The sequence below is a fragment of the Heliangelus exortis genome, chromosome 26, assembly GCF_036169615.1.
Source record: "Heliangelus exortis chromosome 26, bHelExo1.hap1, whole genome shotgun sequence".
Classification (NCBI taxonomy): domain Eukaryota; kingdom Metazoa; phylum Chordata; class Aves; order Apodiformes; family Trochilidae; genus Heliangelus; species Heliangelus exortis.
In genome coordinates this window covers 1,999,560-2,020,430 of record NC_092447.1, presented here as the reverse complement: position 1 = coordinate 2,020,430, position 20,871 = coordinate 1,999,560, and the positions used below count along the sequence as shown (strand labels likewise).

At 49.5% G+C, this 20,871-nt stretch overlaps 1 protein-coding gene across 3 annotated transcripts in view; it reads left to right on the top strand.

Annotated features, from left to right (window-relative positions):
* Window positions 1-20,871, top strand: part of NECTIN1 (nectin cell adhesion molecule 1) — a 90,916-nt gene that overhangs the window by 62,744 nt on the left and 7,301 nt on the right. Inside the window, exons 6-9 of one of the 3 annotated variants that reach the window (XM_071769221.1) lie at window positions 11,152-11,299; window positions 13,311-13,398; window positions 13,894-14,004; window positions 20,066-20,110. In XM_071769221.1, coding sequence (XP_071625322.1) covers window positions 11,152-11,299; window positions 13,311-13,398; window positions 13,894-14,004; window positions 20,066-20,110 — 392 coding nt within the window. Of the gene's footprint in view, window positions 1-11,151; window positions 11,300-13,310; window positions 13,399-13,893; window positions 14,005-18,616; window positions 18,847-20,065; window positions 20,111-20,871 lie in introns of those variants that run through there. The other 2 variants (XM_071769219.1, XM_071769217.1) reach the window with 2 other exon arrangements.

The following is a 20,871-nucleotide window of genomic DNA, read 5'->3' as shown; positions in this document are numbered from 1 at the left end:
GGAATAGTGAGTGATTCTGACCTAAGCCTGAACTGAAAGTGGGCTCCAGCGCTGGTGAGGCCACACCTCAAGCAGTTCTGGGACCCTCAGTTTAGGAAGGATATCGAGGTCCTGGAGTAGGTCCAACTGGGCTGGTGAAGGGACTCGAGCACAGACCCTATGAGGAGAGGCTGAGGGAGCTGGGGGTGTTGAGGCTGGAGAAGAGGAGGCTCAGGGGAGACCTCATCACTCTCTACAACTCCCTGAAAGGAGGTTGGAGCCAGGGGGGGGTTGGGCTCTTTTCCCAGGCAACTCTCAGTAAGACAAGAGGGCACAAGAGGTCTCAAGTTGTGCCAGGGGAGGTTTAGGTTGGACATTAGAAGGAATTTCTTTACTGAGAGGGTGATCAGCCATTGGAATGGGCTGCCCAGGGAAGGGGTGGATTCTCCATCCCTGGAGATATTTCAAAAGAGCCTGGATGTGGCACTCAGTGCCATGGGCTGGGAACCACGGGGGGAGTGGATCAAGGGTTGGATTTGATGATCTCTGAGGTCCCTTCCAACCCAGCCAATTCTATGATTCTGTGACATAAGCTGGATGGAGAGGGAAGTGTTCAGGGTTGGGCTGGAAATGAGTGGTTTAGTGCAGAGTGTTCATTCCCTGTCAGCAACAAAGCTGGAGCATGCAGCAGAGCAGCAGGAGGCTCCTTGGTCCCAGGGAGCAGGGATTGTGTGCTGCTTGGCAGACAAGCTCCCTCCAAACCCCCCTAACAGGGCCAGTTCTCACTCATTCTGCTGGAAAAGGAGGGTGCTGAGCAGCTCACTTCAGAAGGGGGCAAGCCCTGGGGAGGCTTCCTCCAGATGCAAAGCAGGGAAAAAAGACAGCAACTGTTTAGCTGACAGGCTTCAATGTGGGCAAGAGAGTTGTGGCCGCTAGAAGAGGTTGTAGCTCTGTGTCCTTGTGTTTTACTCCCCTCATTTTCCCCTGTCTGCCAGCTCCTCTCAGTACTGACAGATGCTGGAAGTGTAGCTTTGCTCCATCTGCAGCCACTCAGGTCAGTGGCCTTAGGAGCAACCATGACAGTGATGGCAACATCCTCCAGAACTGGATCCTCAGCAGCTGGCTCAGCCACATCAGCCAACTGAGGGGGTGTGGAGAATGGAAAGAAGGAAAAGGAGCACCAGGGAGCTGGGATTGGAGAGAAGGATAGGAAGGGCTATCTCTGCCCATGGTCCTGCTGGGATATGCCCCTGGGAAATGCTACACTGATTTCCCAGGCCATGTCTTGCAGTTAAGTGATGATGGATAAAACCCATTGCATGGGGCCTCTTCTCAGCAGCTCAGGTTGCAGAGAGCTGAACACAGCAGGAACTGAGTCCCATGCAGTGCCCCTAAGTATTGTGTTTCCCTGGAACAAACCAGAAACACGTTGGGGGTGGGAATGCCAGCAATGTGTGCAGCCCATGGAAAAATGGTAGCATGGCTTGGATCTCAAAGCCACATCCCTGCAGGAGAGCACTGCTGGTCCCAAAAGGAAATTCAAAGCCCTGACAATCAGCAGAGGTGCCAGCAGAGAGCCAGGGGAGGAGATGCAGGAGGAGATGAACAAGAGGCTTGTGTTTGCTCTTGGGCTGCATGCCCATCACTGAGCATGGGCCAGCTGCAGAAAGGCTACACCAGAGCAAACCCCATGAGATGATCTCCCTGGAGCCAGGAGATGCACACAGAGCTCAGGGTTGAAATGTCTCTGATGAGGATATAGAGCCAGGTTCCCTGTTGGTGCAGGCACATTCAACTTCTCTGACTACAGTGGAGTTACACTTATTTCCACCCAGACAAATGCATGTGGGCTGAGTAGGATTTGTTGTGAGCGAGACTGAGATACAGAAGGATCTCCCAGGCACCCACATTCATGGTAGGCTTGGAATTGGAATTTCAAGAGCCAAAGGGCTCCAAGAGGCAGAGGAAAAGGCAGTGTAACTGGGAGATGAAAAATAAAATTGCCAACTTCACACCTGTCAGGTTTAACTGATTGCCTGTCGTGTGGAGGGAGGGAGTCCATCCATATGGCCCTGGCTGCACAGGTTCTGCTCACCAAGGGGATGTCTCCATCCCTTGAGGCACAAAACACTTCATTTCCCATCTCCCAGCCTCAGCTCATTGTCCTGCTGTAGCTCCCAGCCCTTCCAATTACCACTTTACAATAATAATGAACAGAAGCTCTCTGCTGGCACACGGTTCTGTCCACCCAAGGAGATGATCCCATCATGAAACATTAATCCCCTGGGGTCCACAATTTCCCTGCTGTTCCAAAGAGTGCCCTTATCCATTATTCCCATCAGGTGCCTTTCCATGAGTCCCTTTCCTCTGGGTCTGCAGAACCTGGAGGAGATGTAATTCTGTCTGTGCCCTTCCTTGTAGCTTAACCAAGGAGAAGGAGCAAAAAGTAGGAGGGGCACCCAGTCCAGCTGCTGCCAGCTGTGCAAGGTCCATGGCTATTGAGAATTCTGCAGTTGTCTGGGATTATGAATGGATACCAGAGTGGGAATGTTGAGTCTGAATGGCTCAAGGAAACATTGCAGAGCAGTCCAGGAATAGTGGCACAGGGGCTTTGTAATAGTAAGGGATCATAATTAAATAGAAATTAGTTACTTAAATGGTCACTTCCTGGGGTTTCGTTGATGTCCGATTAACTTAACTTTTAATTTGCATAAGCAATAAATGTTTAATTATGTTATTAATATATTTGAGTTGAGGAGCTTATGGGGTTTTATAATTGGCATTTAACTAGATAGTTCCAGCATATTAACTGATGTTTTATAGCTCTATGTGAGGTTTCCCAATTATAACTGACCTAAAAATTTTCTTGGAAAACCTGCCTTGAAAGTGTTACCTGAGCAACAGAACAGGGGGAACTGAGGAGGAGGAGGAGTGGGCAGTTCTGCACCCTCCACAGGGGCTTTGAGACCCCTCTCCCTCCTTGGGATTCTCTTTCCTTAAGGTTCACAACCTCTCCTGTGTCAGGGAGGGGGTCAGTCCCCTGTCTCAGCATTGGGAGCAGAAAATGCTGACACCCAGCAGGGAATGAGGGGGGGTACATTGGTTACAGCAGGACCTTGGGATGGATCAGCTCTGGCAGCCTTTTGGACTCAGAGTCCCAGGCCTTGCTTGTTTCCCTGGTCCTCTGCTGCAGGTTGGCACCAGCTTCTTTTTTCCTCCTCACCCTGCTGCCCATGCCCTGTGTCTGCACCCAATTCCAAGCAGTCCCTCTGCAGAGATGCAAACAGGGAGCTGATCTCATCCTTTGGGGACACCCAACCTACAGCTTCCCTGCTCTGTAAGCACCCTGGAGGTGACAGGAGACAAATACAGCCCAGGGCACATGGCCAAGCAAAGAGAGATGTTCCCAGGAGTGCTGCTGGAGATTGTTGAGCAAATTAACTCTATTAATGCAAATTATAGGAGTCTGAGCTGCAGTCCCTGTACCTTCTATCTGACAGAATTCATCTGGTGGCTGCTTGTAATAGCATGACCCTAATGGGCTCATGGAGGCAGCAAGGATGAATCTCTGGAAAAACATGGATTTGGGACCATGCTGTGCCCTGGGCAGATAAAGTAGGCTGCTAAGATCACACACTCTGATGTAATGGGGTTCAGGATCTGGCCCCTTCATCTCTCCAGGAGAGGCAATTTCAAGTGTCATCACCTCACTGAAACTACAGCAGAAGAAATAAATTACCAAGAGGATTTGATTGTTCATTACCATGTGAAGTTGCAAGGAAATGAAGCAGAACTGAAACTGGGGGCTGGAGGACAGAGGAAATGTCAGATAACATCTCCCATCTTCTCCAGAACCCATCTTCAGCCCCAAAAGAGTCTGGGGCACTCTCCATAAAGCTGCACTGATATGTGAAGCCCCTGGTTCTGGGAAGGCAAAGGGGGATCTGTGGAGTTGGCCAAGAGGGTCAGAGAGCAGGGTGAGCTTTGTGCTGGATTTGGATAGATGGCTTAGAGATAACAAGGTGATGTATGGTCACTGAGTGGCACAAAGAAACAAGGACACCCCAGAATCTGGAGTTAATGCAGAGGTTTCTTGGCATGTGTGTGAAAGTACAAAGAGGATTAGTTTCTGTGGGTGGACACTGCTACAAGTGACTGCTTGCTGTTTCACCTTCTGAACAACTGTCTCTTTCTGTGGCACAGAAAAGACTTTGCTGAGCTCTGTCCTTCCACGCAGAGGAAAAGCTTCTTCCTTCCTGAGCTGTCAAACCAGCTTTCCAGGAGCTGCTCAACAGCTGCTCCACTTTGCTCCAGCAGTGGAAGTGAAAAACCAGCCCAGTGAGAGTTATTTTCAGGGATACCACTACCACAGATACTCTGCAGCAGTCAGTCCTCAGCTCTGCTGGATCCCATGGGGTTAACAGGCTGCTTCTATTGCTCTTATCCAGACCCCATCCTTTCTAATGGCTACTATGAAGCATTGCAAGGGAATGTCACCAGGGTTACAGCTGCATTCCAGACATTCCTTTGCAGCCAGCAACTACATAACCAGATGCTACTTAACCAAGGATGACTCTGCTGCTTCCCATACAAGGAGGAAAGGGAGAAAACTGGTCCTTGCTGGAGAGAGCAGAGATGCCTCCAGCCTGGGTGAATGGCAAAGCAATTATTGCCTTTGCTGGGATGTGTGTGACATCTCCAGGGATGTCCAGCACACCTGTGTGTCCACTTGCAGGTGGGCAGGAGCTTCAAAGCAGGCACCCCAGGGAGGGCTGGGTCTGCACACCACACTGCCAAGTTCTCCCAGACCTCATCTGAGACAGGGAAGTGGTTTGCAAAGCCTTAAAGTGCCAGTTGGGTAGGAAAAATTACAGAGGAAAGCAAAGCAGGCAGGGATGGTTAAGGGATGCTTTGATTGGTACCCAGACAGTGGGATACCCATGCTCTGAATGCACTCAGGACCCAGGGGATACCCAGTCATCTGGTCTGCAGCAGAGAGGAGTTAGAAAGGGGATGGATCAGGTCACTCACAGAGGGACTTGGCAGTCCTGAGGGATTCCCATGTCTGGGAGCGAGAGGAAGGACAGCACAGAGCAATCAGGAGCATTTGGTTGTTTAACCACCCTTGGCAACACTGCCTTTTGGCCCCACTCAAAATATCCAGCCTAAGGGAGACCCTCTCAGCACCCATTTTCCTGGACCTGGTGCAGCAGAGCAGCCAGGAGTGGGTAGATGCACTGGGACCAGGCTGTGCTGGGGGATTTCCCAGGGAATGAGGATGGAGCTCCATGTGCTGCAGGGTCAGGCTCCCAGCCATGGCTTGGGACTTGGATGTGTGGTGGCTCATTGTGTAGACGAGAGTTACATCAACAAATGTCCTGGCAGGAGAGGCTGTGGCAGCTTTTAAAATTCCTTCTGACTTATATCAGGACACAGGGGAAGAACAGCAGCTCCGCCTTCCCTTCAGTGTTTACCCTTGGGCTGGCTGCATCTCCAGCTCCTGAGATAACACAAACCCAGAAGCACCTTCTCTTGCTAACATGTGAGCTCCTGAGCAATTCCTGCAGCTGGAGGTGTCTGGTTCTCTGCTTCAGATCAGGACAAAATGAGGGGACATGAAGATTGTGGACTCAGCTCTCATGGACAAAGGAAATGCTGTTGCTGAGAGGGCAGCTTCAGCCTCACACAGCAGTGGTCTGGTGCCTGTGCTCAGCTTTCCAAGCAGTGTTGTTCCCTCCTTAATCTCTTTTATCTTCAAGATTCACTTAATATACTCCATAAAGGGATCTGTCCCCAGAGAAACCTAGCCCACCTCTCCTCCCTCAGAATTAAGATCCCTTTAAAATCCCCAGTGACTTGCAAGCCTTGCTGTTTATCCTACCCTTTGGCCCATCAGCTCTCCCAGCTCATGTCTCTGGCTCTCCTGGGAACAGCATTTCATTAACCCTTTGCAAACACACATCGTGGGGCTCTGAACCAGGTAGTGCCTGAGGGTGTGCATGCTATTGGAGTGTGTCTCCAATTGGCCAATCCTGATCTCATCTCTAAAATCAAAGTGGAGATGTATTTGTTCTGCCAAGCTTTTCAGCTCAGTTTAATTTAGCTCTGTGAACTTGCTGTGTCTCAGGCTCCCTGGAATGTGTCAGGTATTATGAATATGGATCCTCTGATCTTGTTGTCTTGCTCAAAGGTTCAGCAGGCAGAGAGTCCAGCAGGTGCTAAGGTCAGGTGACAATCCAGGCTCACTTTGAGCTGGGACTGGCCCAGGACAGGCTGCTTTAGACATGCAGGATGGATGGTCCTCTGTATGGGGCTACAAGTGAGTACCAGGGTACTATTAACTCTTAGCAAGGCTGGCAAGTAGAAGAGATTCAAAGCTGCCAGCAAAAAGCAAGGAGAACCATGATCCCTTCCCATTGATTTACAATGTGTCTGTGAGCAAGGCAGCCGTGAAATAGGTGGGGATTTGTTTTGTGTGGGGAGGTGATAAATGGAAAGGGAACCCTACTTTGCATTTGATTGGAGATGTAGGCAGATCTTTGAGCAAAGGGCTAATCATAGGTGCTCTGTGTTGTTATGCTTTTTCCTGAAAAGCACTGAGGAATCAGGTTGAAGTCAGGAGGAGGAAAAGACAGGAGAAAAGTGTGCAGCTCTCTCAAGCAAGCAAGCTTTGAGAGCTGCAGCAAACCAGCAGCTTCCAGATTCTGTCCAGAATCTGGACTCAGTTTCCAGATTTACCTGGGGGATGCAGGCAAGTGCATCAGCAATTAGATAGGGCTCAGGCTCTCTCAGAGGAAGCTGAATATATGGCAGACAGTCAGGACAGAAAGAAGGCATCACTGGTGTAAGACTCATCCCTCTCATCCAAATTAAGATTTCCTGCCTGCCAGCACTTCTTTCCCACCCCATTGTCTGTGCAGTTTGTGCAGGACCCCATTTTACAGATCTGCTCCTCCCCACCTGCTCAGGTTGGATGTCTCTGCAGAGATATCCCAGCAAGGGCAGAATTATCCAGCTGATCCCAGCTCTGCCTAAGAAGTCAGTCCCAGACAGAACAGCCCCTTGGTGTGCATGTAACACATCCTGCTCCTAAGTCTTCATCCCAAGAACAGCCAGGCTGCTTTGTGTTGCAGATGTCCCAGCCACACATGTAGCTTTGAGGGAAGAGACTTCCATTCCAAAAGCAGGATAGACTCCTCTCTTCTTCCCTTTTGCAAAGTCTTCCACATCACTCCCCCATTCCAAGAGCAAGTGAGTCATTTCCCCTGTGCTGGCATACCCTTCTCTGGAAGCCTTCCAGTTCATCCATCTTTGCCTCACTTCAAGTTCCCTTTGGGAACATCTCTCTTGCTCTCCTGCAAGCTGGTTCTCCAAAGCCTTCATTGTTCCTCTATTATTATTTACTCCTGGGCTCTGCAGCTGCACTATTTCACCCCCTGGGCACAATACGTGTGGACAGCTCTCTCTGTCCCTGCTTTGAAACTCTGCCATGGTTGTTCACAGCAAATCTGAGCCTCAGCTCTGGCCATACAGATAGAGCAGTCAGCCCTGTGGCTGTCTGGACAACGTGGGTTGGTTGTTTTTCTTCCATAAGCAGTGCTGTGAAACTATGCATCAGTTGTTCCCTGTGTTTGTGCCTGATGCATCTCTCCAGGATGGACATTGCTGTCTAGTGGGACATTCCTCACTTCTCTGGGAGATGTGACAGCCCTGGACTGCTGGATGGGATTTAGCTGAGCACTGGGGCTGGGGAAATGCATTATCAGCACCTCAGAGAATGTTTTGGCTGACCTAGTTGGTAGAAAGAACTTCATCAGTTGCAGGTTATGTTTGGAAACCCAGACACACACAGCAGCAGGTGACTGGGAAGGATGCTTATGGGTAGAAAACCACTTTTCTTCCTTTCCTGTGTCTGCTTCCATCTCCAGAAGAGCTGTGGGAGAACAAAGGAACAAATAAAACTCCTCTGAAGGAGACTGGGTGTGGGATGTCCTTTCTTTCTCCTTAATTGTAACACAGTGAATTAATTCAGTTTCCAGCAGGAACAAGGAGTTCCCAGCAGCCCTCAGACATCCAGATAAGGCTGAGCTGTTCATTCAGCCCCTTTGGGTTCTCTGGTACCTGCCTCACTGCCAAGTGCTTCACACAAAAACTTTTTGCAGAGTTTTAAATTATTTGAGCATGACACAGAGCAAGGGGTTTTGCATTCTTAATTGGCAAAGCCTTTTCCCACTCCAGTCTGGAGGCCCCTGAGCTGTCCTGCCAGTTTAATCCGATCCTGATTCACAAGCCTTGCAAACATCTTCCCAGGGCTGCCCAAAAGCCCTGTCAATGTAACTGAGTCCTCATCTGCCAGTTCTTATCATCTTCTCCTGAGGCTTTTCTGCTGCCCTCCTGTTTGACTTACAACACAGCCACCCTTCCCTCCTCTTGGTGTCCCTGATTTTACCTGTTAAAGAGCCCACACACACAGAGGAGGGGAGGAAATAGGTTGCAGGTCAACTCTCCAAACTGTACAAGACACAGCTCTTCCTCAGGAAGGAGGGATTAAGGAAATAAACAGCTGAGGATGAATAAGAAAGAAGGTTTAAGGGAAAAAAAAAAAAAAAAAAGGAAAAAGAAAAAAGGAAGAGCCATCAGAAAGGAAAGTCTGTCTCTACCTGTTCCTGTTTTCTTCTCCTCTCTTCTGTACTTTCTTGCTCTCTTAGGACCTTCATCTATGATTTATCTCCCTTGTCTCCTTGTGTTTCCTCTCACTGTCAGCAATTATCACTGTCACCTTTCATATCTCCCTAGCTGGACTCCTGCAAGGATATGACCTGCACTTTTGCAGAATAGCTCAGCCTGTCCTGAGGAAAGAGCCCTGCACATGTTGAGGCAGATCTTCTTTCCTTAGGCTTGTGTCCTTGTCTGGTTTTTGCCATTCTGTGCAGCTGGGATGGGTACCAACACCAGGATGTTCATTCCATAGTCTTGAGAGCTTGGCAAGAAGGAAGGACTCTGGTAGACACCCCAAGCTATCTGCATTTCTTCTTGTGCTTCCTCATTCTCCTCATCCCCTTATTGCCTTTACCCAGGGCCCAATATTTACCTCTCTCTTCTGCATACTGATAGCTTCATTTTCCCCCCTTCAGATTTTCCTAGCCCCTTTCTGCTGTTACACAGCCCTGGAGATGCAGTTCAGCTTTATTTATTTTTTTCCTTTTCCTCTTTCTCCTAGCCTCTTCCCCCACACACATACTCACCTACTGATTTACAGCAGTAGCAGGAGGCTGATGTTCCCTGCTCACTGCCTGCCATCCAAAGAGCCTTTAGGGGCCAATTCATCATAGCTATGCCCCAGACAAAGTGACTGGAAGATTCTTTACAGGTGTCATTCCTGCCACGATCTCAAATACTGTCCAGGGCTTTGGATTGCAACATGTCAGCTGTCTGCCAGAGCATGGCTGTAAGGGAGCTGTCTCAAGGCAGGAATATTATTTACAAGATAACGTGGTTTATGGGGAAGGGGAGAGAAGGAATAGGGGCTGCCAAGGACAGTGGGGAGCAGAGCCTCACATTCTGATGACTACAGCATCCCTCCCCTCGAAGACACAGAGCTCTGAGCTCTTAATTAAGGAACAGCAGAAGGCTGGGTGTGGGATGCTGACTGATGGAGACTCTGGAGTGTCCTTGCAAGGCAAGGGAAGATGAGATTTGAATGGAAAGGGGTGGGGACTCCATGTCAATACAGCTCCCAGGGCAAAATCTGCACTGGTGGCAATGGCTCAGCTGGTGCAGGGAGTTCAAGGGGTCTGCAGTGATGGGGCAAACATGCCAGTGCTCTGCTGTGCAATTTGTTGGTATTGAGCATAGAGGGGATTTCTCTGGGAAGTGTTTATACACCTCTCAGCTCACTCCTGGATGACAGCAGCAAATCTGAAAGGTGAAGAAGGGTGTTTGTGAGGTGAGATCTGGCAGTTTCCAGTTCTGCAATTGCACCTGGGAAGTGGGATTTCAGGGAGCCCAGACTTTAGCTAAGCAAGTATGGAATCCAGGGATGTGAGGTGGGAGTAAGTGGAAGATTTTCACCTAGAAAAGTCCTGTATAAGTTGTCCTGTGTGGCTTGGGAATCTGTGCATGCACACTACTTTATAACCCTGCACACATGTCAAGTGGGTATAATTTTGAGGCCCTAGGGATGGGTGGTTTAGTGGAGATGCTGACTACCTCTGTGCTACCCAATTCCATAATTATTGCAGAAGAAGGCCCACAGAGTCCAGGATCTGCTCTCTAAGAGCAGCCAGTGCATCAAGAAGAGCAGAAAAATTGTGACAGACAAGTTCAACAAAGCACCTCGGTCCCTCATCCCTGTCTCCCTCCTCTCCCCTGAATTTGTTTTCCTCCTCCTCCTCCTCCTTCTTCCTCCATTCCAATTATCTCCTTCTTTCATCACCGCAGAGCTGTAAGTACAAAGTACCAATTAGCTAGTTTTCAAGTTTAATTAGGTTGGAAGGTAGAGCAAATTAAATCCTTTTATCGTACGTTTCAAAGCGCTTTCCCATCAGGCCCACGGGATAGGTTTCCTTTGAATCAGGTCCACGTCAGTCACCCAGGAGCTGACCCAAGTCACAGAGCTCTTCAGCCATGGGGCAAACAGGAGATAAAATGTAAGATATGATACATCTCCCCCCGGCCCCTAAATCCTGCCCTCAGGACATCTTTTTTGTAAGGTTTAGGGGTACACATCCTTCTGCTCCAACTCAATAAATTGAGCACTGGTCCTTTGCTCTTCTGCAGTCTGCATTAACAGCAAAGCTCCCTTTCAGTACAACAGCACCAGGGATTCAGTGAAGACACCCTCACAAACCCCTGCAAAAGGCTTTCAAGGTAGCAAAATGGCATCAAGGAGCAGGTCCACGAGTCCCTCTGCACCACAGAAGGTGGCTGCTTGGAAGCACTTTCATTCCTAACCCCTTCTTTCTTCGAGGATGGGACAAAAGCAGGAAAAGAGATGCAGGAATAGCCACCTGATTGAAGGGGAAATTGCAGAATAAAGAGGTGGGGATGCAGTGGGCTGGAATTGTAGCCCCAGCTTTCTGCTCCTCCTGAGCTCTGACTGCTCTCTGCACCTTTCCAGTCGTGTTGCCTGATGCTCTGACCCTCTCTTTGGTGCTTCCCTGTGTGTTGCAGATAAACCACTACCTCAGGGTGCCCCGGGAGGCATCATTGGGATCGTCGGGGGAGCCATCGCAGCCGCTCTGATCATCGGCGTGGCTGTCACTGTCATTGTTGTCTACAGGCGGCAGCAGAAGCACCGCAGGGAAGCGGCCACTGACCCGTGAGTAGCCCCGTACCCCCCCAGGGACACCATCCCGGCAGCACAGGTGCCACTGCTGCCCCTTCTGCTCCCTGTACACACGACAAGTTTGGAAGAAAATGTTTTTTCCTGCCTTTTCTTCCTGTCTCTCACCCTCTGGCTCACTCCTCTGGCTCGCTTCCCCTCCTCACCACCCCCCCAGTGCTTTCCATCCTGCTCCCTCCTGTTTCTGAACTCTTATCACAAGCCTGAAGTGGGAACTGAAGCATGGGGGTGTTCACCCAGGTGCTGCTTGGGCTGTAGCTTATCCCTGGGGAGGTGGAGCTGCTGAGTGCCCTTCTCACCTCCAGTGGTAGGAGAGGATCCTATCATTCCTTTTCTAGGGAAATAGCTTTGGGGTTCCTGTTTTAGGCTGAATCCCATTCTGTCACCAGAAAGAGGTCTCTGAGAGACCCTGAGCACCTCTGAATGTACCCCAAAGAGTCCAGAAAGGATTCACATCCCCTCAGCTGTCCAGTTCTGTACATATGGTGCCAGCCTGAAGACAGGAACTCAGACACTTGAGAGCAGGGAGAGGGGACAGCCTGGGGGCTCCTCTTTGATGGGCAATTGCATTGCTCTGCCCAGCACAGATCCCAGGCAGGGAAACGAGTGGTTTGGATTTCAGCCTATGCAGCATGGGCTCTTCAGAAATCTCTGCCCTGGCCTCTGCCTGAAAAGCTCTACCTTGTCACTGCCTTTTCACAAGAGCATCCCCTCCCTTCCTTTCCGCCTCAAAGGGGAGGCACAGAAAGCCCAAAGGCCAGAAGTTGCTTTTATTTTCCACATTGCTGTTACATGCTGGCCACATTTTGTGCTCCATTTAATCCCATTTGAGTGAGGGCAGCGGAGGATAGCAGGAGAGGGAGGGAAGAGGCCTGGAGAGAGCAGGGGGACAGAAAGGCACACAAACAAAAAAATAGCACCACAAGGTGAAATTACATCAACAGCACTGGCCCTATGCTAGAGATGCATTTAGACAGCCCTCTCCCCACAATGGCCCTTCATGCAGGCACAGGGAAGAGCCACTTTAGCTGAGAGCAGAAACACACTGGTGCCTGAGTCTGCAAAGGTGCTGCATCTATTGTGGAGTCTTCTCTAAAGCCTCTGAAAGTTAATAGCATTTCTTTTCTTTAGAGCCATAAAGCCCATGTTGAGTTGTGTTTTTTTTTTTTTTTCCAGAACCTCTCCCTCTCATCGCACACATTTTCCTCTCCCCCTCACTGTACACTCTGGTCCCATGCTGGAATCCATTGGGTTGCCAAGCAAAGTCTCTCATCTCTATCATCTGGTGAAGTTTGTACAGAGGGAGGGGAGGGGGTGCCAGCTAATTAGTGGATCAGAATTTTAATAAGTTGTGTAAAAGGATTAGACACATCTGTGGATATGAACAGAATGTGCAGAGACAGTCTCCAGGCTAGGATTATATTGGCTGCCAGTCCTTATGCTCTGGGGCAAAAGCTGATCCCCTGGGTGGGGGACAGGGATGAAAGTCCCTGCATGGCACAGCATGTCCAGGAGGAAGATTCAAAAGCCTCCAAGGAAGCCCATGGCAGGGGCTACCATTCCAGATAAGCTCCTGAATTAGGGGAGACTTCCCCTTGTTGATTTGCAGCAAACATTGCCAGACAATTTCTGGTACCCTGCAGCCATAAAATAAGCCAGGTCCCATGGGGTGATGTGGTGCTGTTCCAAAACAGTGCCAGGAGAGAGGTATCCCAGCTGCACCCTGAGGACCTGCAATCCAACATGAGGATTTGCTTGGAATTAGGAATAGAATGCTAGGAGGGAGTTTCTTTCTATTAACAATTCTAATTGGGGTGAAAAAGAGGGCATGGGGGATATTCTTACAGAGAATAAGGTATGTTATTACATTGGCAGTTTGGTGACAAATGCAATCAAATTTTCAGTGCATGCAGCTTGTTACAGCCCATCAGAACAAGCAGACCCCTCTCTCTTGCCCTCTGATCAGCACTCACTTCTTTATCTGCAGAATGGATTTGCCTCCATCTCACAAACCTGCCCCTCCACCAAAGAGGAAACAGGAGATGAAAAGCCACCTGACTGCAGAAGACATCCAGGTACACCCTCCCCAGCCCAGCTGCAAGTTCCTCCCTCTGTGATCCCAAGCAGTGTCCATGGTGCCTAAATTTTGGAAAACCAGGCTTGCAAGAGCAAAGAAGCCTGTGGTTTTGATTTGAGGGACAGAAAGTAAGGACTTGTCTGCCCAGAATCCCCAAAGGTTGGCACTGATTGAAAGATAAAATCTGGATCCTGCTTACTCCCTTCTGTGAGGACTGAATTCCAAATGAGCTGGTGTTCAGATGGGCTCCTGGGTGTGAGCCCTTTGCAGCATCCCCACCATTTTGAATGTCATGAGTGGCAGTGAGGGATGTGAGAAGGAAAGAAAGGGAGCAGGATGCAAATAGCAGAGCAGGAACAAGGGGGAATGTCAGATGCACTGCCCTTCGTGGTGATATCTGCTGGGGGTGTCACCTGAAGCAGGTGCTGCCCCAAGCTGTGGCAGAGGGATAGTACTTGCTCTCCTCATCCCTATTCTCTCACCTCTCTTCCAGGTTGTTCACTTAGACAACATGAAACACGAGGAGGAAATCCAGAAGCTCCCCCTGCAGACTCCATACTATGACATGGCAGCCACCGAGCCCTCTCCCTATGCTGACAAACTGGTAAGGAACTCAGGTTGCTGTCTGACCTCATCCTCACCCCCAGCCTCACTGCTTTTCACACAGGTTCTCTCACTCTACAGTATAAAAGACCCTCACCATCCAGCGAGGGTGAACAAGCAGCCTTCCCAGGCCAGGAGCATCCTCTTCTGGAGGAAGGCAACCTCACAGCCTGATCTCAGCCTGCCTCTCAGATAATTCAGCATTTGCTCCTTTTATCCTTGGTTTCCATAGGTCTTAGGGCTGTGTCTTTGTGGGCCATTCCTCAGTAAAACACCCTGCTTATTCCAGATCATCACCAGAGGACTCTCACAACCTGGGCCAGTCCCATTTTTCCCTACATGTGACAGCTTAGCCTACAAGCCAGCTGCTCCACCCCAGGATCACCTCCCCAACCCCTGTTAGAATTCCAGCTGGATGAAGCAGCTCTTGAAGAGCAGCATAGGCTGCAGCAAGAGCTTCACAAAACAGTTACCTGAAGGGCAGAGCTTGCCAAGTGTTTGACTCTCAACCAACAACAAGTTTTTTAACACACACACACACCCTTTTTTGTGTGTGGATTTTTGTGTCTCAGTTAGGGAGATGCTAATGTGTGGCAGCAGCAGAGAGATTAAGGGTCAGGGAGAGATGTGGGAAAAGAGCCATGTGGGAAAAGCTGATTTTCAAGGACTTGTCTGCAGGAGGAAATGTTAGATTCAAAGGGCAAAGGCATAAGAAACAGAGAGCAGGTAGGATTAGACTCCTCCCAGGATGAGCAAACAGAAAACCTGTGACAATCTCCTTTCCCTCCCTCACCCCGTGGCTTGAGGCTGCTCCCCAGAGTCCTCATGGGAGACACAGGATCCCCATGGAACTGCTGCAGGTCTCCAAACTTTCCTCCACAAAGAGTGGTTCAGATCTGCACCAAGCCTGCAGCTCCCAACAACGTGAACCCATTTGTTTGAGAAGTCAGTATAAATATCAGCCAATAGCACAGTAATATTTTATGAACATAACTAATTATAATCCACCTTCAGGTTCAGCTTGGTATGGCCATTTAATGTGTATTCCTGTGCAGATAATAGAAGGACAGGGCCCAGTGACATTTAGCTAGCAGAAGTCTGCAGCAAGACAGATGCTGAGGGCACTGAAAATAAAAAGACACAGTTCTGTGCTGAGCTGAATGAAGTGTTTAGCTCATTCTAGCTGAAAATGGCTGGTGTCCCTAAAGAAAAACTTCCCTTTGCAACCCACTGTCAGTCCCAGGGCTTGTCTGCAGCTCTTCCTAATCCTTGCTAAGTGGAAGGTGAATTTTAAATGAAACACAGGATGCTAGAGCCAGACTGGCTGCTCTGTGGAGAGCATCCGAGAGCCAAATTTCAAGCAAGCAGGAGGATGGAGGAGCTCATTTTGGGAAATAACGAGCAGGCAGTTAATTAAGTGGCAGAGTTAGTGATGTGAGATGGGGCGTGATGGGTAACTGCTCCGTAACCATAGCAACTGAGTTTGCTGCTCTCAGTCCTGGTCTGAGAAGATGCATTTCTATGTCCCATGCGTGGCACACTCACTGCTCCTTACCCATGGTTTTAGCCAAGAGGTGACAGCCTGTGGAGCCCTCGTTTCACTTGGCCATGAAGAAACTCCCTTTGCAGTGGGGAGGTGGTGTCTGAGTGACTCAGTCACTGCTGCCACAGCTGTGTCTGCTCTGGGCACAAGTCTAGCACAGCAGAGAACTGGACCTGGCAGTCCCTGTTCATGGTACCAGGCTCCCCCATCACACTCAGGCACCATTCTTTGGCTTTTTGCCCCAGGAACAGGACGAGGCTTGCTCCCATTTCTTGCTAAACCACTGCATCCTCTGAGCTTGCAGCAGGCTATTCAAGTTCATGACTGGCAAGGGGAAGGAGGGTGTCAAGGAGTGCTGGTTTTCCTGGATTTTTCCCAGATAACACCAAGCAGTATTTGCTGCCACAGCCAGGGACAGATGTGCATCAGGTGGCCCGGGCAGGCTTTGCAAAGGAGCCAGCTCTTGCCCTCCTGCTGCAGGACCTCTCAAAGGCATTGCTTTTTTCAGCCCTAAAGCACAGCAGATAGGTCAGTTGGAGGATGAGGAGGGAAGCACATTGCCTTCAGCTTCACTGGGCATCTGCCAGCATCACCATGATACAGCTCCCTCCTCCCCAGGCAGCTGTGCTGCTGTACACATGGTTCTGGGATCCTTTAGATGGGAGGGCACAGAAGAAAGACAGGATATTCTTGTTCTGCTTGCACTTCACCCTGAGCTTTGTCTCGGGAGGACAGTGAAGAAGATGAGAGTTGAAGGGAGCAGATTCTGCAGGAAAAAGGGGTGGGTGCATTCAGCTTTAAATGAATTGTGCAAAGCCTCATAATTTGGGATAAACGAGATTTATCACAACGCGGCGTGAAAGCCACTGCCTGGGGTTGACAATTTCACAGCCCTAGAACAGGAGTCAGAAAATGATTGGAAATGGCAAAGAGTGAGAGAGGGGGTGCCAGGGGGAGTGGTGCCAGGAGAAAAAAAAAAAAAAAAGAAAAAAAAGGCAGGTGGAGGAGGACTCCACAAAGAGGATATGTGTGCAGATGTGTGCAGATGTGTGCTGGCAGGGGAGCAGGAGAAGGGGAGAGGCTGGGACATGTCTGCAGAGACAGGAGAGAGCAGGGGTGGGCCCTGTGTCAAGAGCTACAAATGAATATGTATGTTCCTGTGTTGCAAACTGTGGGAAAGACCCCAGGAAGCTGAGAGCACAGAAATAAGCAGTGGACAATCAAGGGTAGAGATGTGGAGTAAAAGCTTTGGTTTACATGTGAATGGAATGGAAAAGGTGAGTGTGTGTTTCAGAGACTATGAGTGTCTGAGTGTGCCAGCACCCACGTGTGTCAGTGTGCAGAGTACCATGGGTGTGGGTAAAAGCAGAAATGTGCTGAGTGTGCACGTGGCAGTGCCTGGGGGTCACATAGAGGCTGTGTTTGTGTGAGAGAGAGCACGAGCGAGGGAAGTGGAGGTACCAGGGGATGTAGGAGCAGAAGTATGATTAGTGTACATGTCAGCAATATCCATTTGCAGAGGTAGAAGGGAAAATTTCATTGCTGCAGACAGCAAAATGATTTCTTTCAGTTTACTGGGCAATTACCAGGGTGCTGATGCTGATGAGTTACACAGAGTGCTTGCATGTGGCAGTGCTAGAACTTGTATACTTGTCATGTTATTGATATTTTAATAAATTTTGCTCCAAACAAGTGGCAGGGAGCAGGAGCAAGCCCAACAGTAGCAGCAAGCAGGGGAACTCCATGGAGAACACACCTGCAGAGGGAAGGAAGCACTATTTTGGAGAGGAGTGAGACTAAGTAGACAAGATAGGAATGAGGAGGTAAAGACTGATTAAACATCTTTTGCATAATTGCCATTCCATGAAGCCTTTTGGGGAAGGGGACAGAGAAACTGAAAAGCTATTTCATTTGGAATAGACAACAATCTCCTCCCAGAGATGCTTAGCAGATGCCTGGCCAGTGCTGGCAGGAAACCAGCCCCAAAAGGGAGTATTGAACTCCACAGGGCAAGTATCCAGGGTATCCCCTCATTCCTTGGCTACTGACACCAGAGCTCCTCCTGGTGACTCATTTTCCCCACTGAGCAGTGAGGTTTTCAGGCCATCCTGCCTCCCAAGGTTCTCTGACCATTTTTATTTGCAAAGCATGAAAGATGCCTGGGTGGGAGTGATCAGACAAATTGGATAATATTCCATTCATGCAGCTTTTGCTGATAAGCCCACTTAGTAAGGGAATACCCACATTTTTTTTATTTTTTTTTTTTTTTTGCCAAAGGATGCTTTTAGCATCTAGTAGACGTTATTACAATGACAAAATCATGCTGCATAGTTAATCTGCAGCAGCATACTGAGCAGTCAAGCTTAGTGTAAAAATGTAGCACAGAAGAGTTCTACAGCCCCCATGCTAGGGAAAAACAACAGTATTGGGTAAACAGTGTAATTTCCCTTTTGTCATGTGTCTGCTACAAATTTGCCCTTGGAGATGTGGCTTTGAAGCTACTCCCCCAGGTGTCTCCTTCCTGACATCCAGAATTCAAACCTTCCCCGTGATTTTCACTCATGCCTCCAGCCCTGCATTTGCCTCCAGTGTGCTGTGATGAACCCCAAATTCCGAGGTCAAAACTGACAGCTCAGGTGTCCTATAAAGCTTGAATTCACTCAACCACCTCTGGCTAAAGAAAATGTTGATCCTAGAGGGGTTGGTGGGAAGGTCAGAGCAGTAAGATGCTGCTGGGAGCAACTTTAGTAAAAGGGGCAGATGGAGCAGCTGCTGGGAGTGCTCAGCTCAGTGGTGGATTTGGGGAGCAGTGCCATTGGGACCTTTGATTTGGGATTTTACCAGGCTGACTGTTCATTACCTCCCTACCTCCTTCTTTTTAACTGTTTTTTTCTTCCTCCCTCCTCCCACCCTTTTCTTCTTTCTCCCTCCACCTTTCACTCACCCCTCTCCTGTCTCATCACTCGCTCCCCACCTTCCGCACGGTTTCTGTGCTCTCGCTCCCTTACTCCCACCCCAAATCCTCCCTCCTGTGTCATCCCCCCCTGCCTTGCTGCTCTCTTCTCTCCAGAACTCTGGCAACAAGGACTCTGATGTCCACTATGCAGAGCTGGACACATCAGCTCTGGCCTCGTCACCCAGCCCTCGGACCTCCATCCATGCTGGCGGAGACCTAGTCGAGTATGCAACCATCCAGCCCAGCTTACGCTAGCGCATGTCACTCTAGGCCCTTCCCCCTCAGATTCTGGCCTCAAGGTACACGGTCACACTCTGCCATCCTCACTCTGCCCTTCCAAAGTCACCTCCTCCCCTTCCCTGTATCCCTCCCCTCCCCACGGAGTGGTCCAGTGCGCATCCTCCCCATCCTCCTCCTCCCCGCTCCCTCCATCTCCTGCACGCCGCCTGCTCTCTTTGCCACTCTTCTTATTTCTGGGGGTGCTTACAGGGATTTCTCTGCCTTGCCTCCTGTGCATGCTCTTTATGGCTTTTTTTTTTCCCCCTCTTTGCTTTCTGCAGTGAGGTGAGGCGTGTGGGAGGGGGAAAAGGTTGATGGCTTTGTTTTTGGAACAGGGGTCTGCCCCCTCTGCAGTCCCAGGGAGGAACGAGGTGGGTTTGAAGGGTGCAGCTCTCAGCCTGAGGTTTGGTTTTGGGGAGTGCTGGTAAGGCTCAGCAGCAGTTCTAGGATGTGCAGAAGCTGAAGCCAGAAACTTCATGAGATGTTAAGAGGGCCTTTCCAAGCTAGTCAGTACAAGTAGGGGAGGGAAAGAAGGGAACTGACTAAAAGGGGGGGGAAAAAGAAAAAAACATATAAAAAAGGAAAAAAAATAGAAGAGTTTGTGTGCATGGAAGCAACTATAGATAAGAAGGAGCATATGTGCATGTGTGAAAGAACAAGGTGGGAGAGTATGTGAAAGAATATGGGAACACATAGAAGTTCCTGCATCCAAGAGAGTCAGTGAACAAGTGACAGTCACAGAGGGACTGTGTATGTAAAAATAAAAAAGCTTGTGTTGTGTGAGTTTGGTGCAGACAGCATGATGGGATGTTTGAGGAAGAGGGAGAAAGATGATCTGACTTGGAGCTCTCCTCCTTAAAATTAGACTGTTTTTCTGACCACTTTGTCTGAGTGTCACCAAGCTCCTGTGGCAGGGACCGGTGGGGTCTCAGCCCACATCCAAGCCTCCAAGTGGTTGTTCTGGACCACCTCTATCAGGAGAAAAAATGGCACTTGTAAAAAGTCCTGCTGGACAGTCCTGGTGCTGTTGTGCCTCTGTGCAGACCAGGAATATCTGTGCTAAGAGGTGAGAGAAGGTGGAGCAGAAACACAGGGGTGGAAGGTGTGCAGTGAGTTAGGTCAGTCTGCTTTTATCCCTCTGGTCCCTGGTTTTCCTCTGTTGGAAGCAGCCCTGTAGTTCCCTTGCTGTAGCAAAAGCCTTCCTAGGTAAGTGTCTGCAGCTGGCCTGGCCTGGACTGAGTGGTAACCTCTCTCTTGTGGTGTCTCACCCACTCCTGCTACCAGAATGAGGATCAAGGTCTTCGTAGACGTAACGAGCGAGAGTGGACAGTAAGTTTTAGATTGGTTTGGTTTTTCTTTTCTCCCTTTGGTTGTGGGATGTGTTTGTGACTGGAGAGAGGTGCTGCCCAGCTCCCAGGCTGTCACCAAGAGGCAGCAGCACTGACAGCCACTTGCATACAGGGAGAGGATGAAAATCACACAGCCCAGAGGAAGATGTGGTGGAAAGCAGACACCTTCCCTTGTGCCTTCACCTTCCATTCCCAACATTTCCTTGGGCTGGACTGGAGGACCACGACGAGGCAAGCACTCCCTAATCCATCTTGGGAGGTCTCGCCTTGTCCTCCCCAGGGTGGGGGATTTTACTGTCAGCAAAAGGACAGTAATCCTCCAAATCCAAATTTGGAAATCCTCCCAGTTTCTCTGAAGTAAAAATAAAGCCAGTCATATGGTGCTTTGAAGGTGTAATCTCACCGCCACAAAATCTCCCTTCTAAGACACACCACAGATCAGGGGATTTTTTTTTTTTTTTAATACTTTTAAAATTATTTCCTTCCCCTTCACCTCCCCACACTCCTGCTCTCAGTTTTGTTTGGGAATTTCTTGTCCCTGTTACAGCAAGAAAAGCTCAAAACCACGAGGCTTGCACCAAGATCCCAGCAAATTAGTGGCCAGAGTCCCAGTTCTACTTTCTGACTACACCTATAAAGCTATTAAACCTGCACCAGCTACAGGGGAAACAAAGCAAAGAACTCAGGTGGCTCCTTGTTAGCTTTCCATTTGCAAATGAGGATGAAAACCCTATGGCTCCA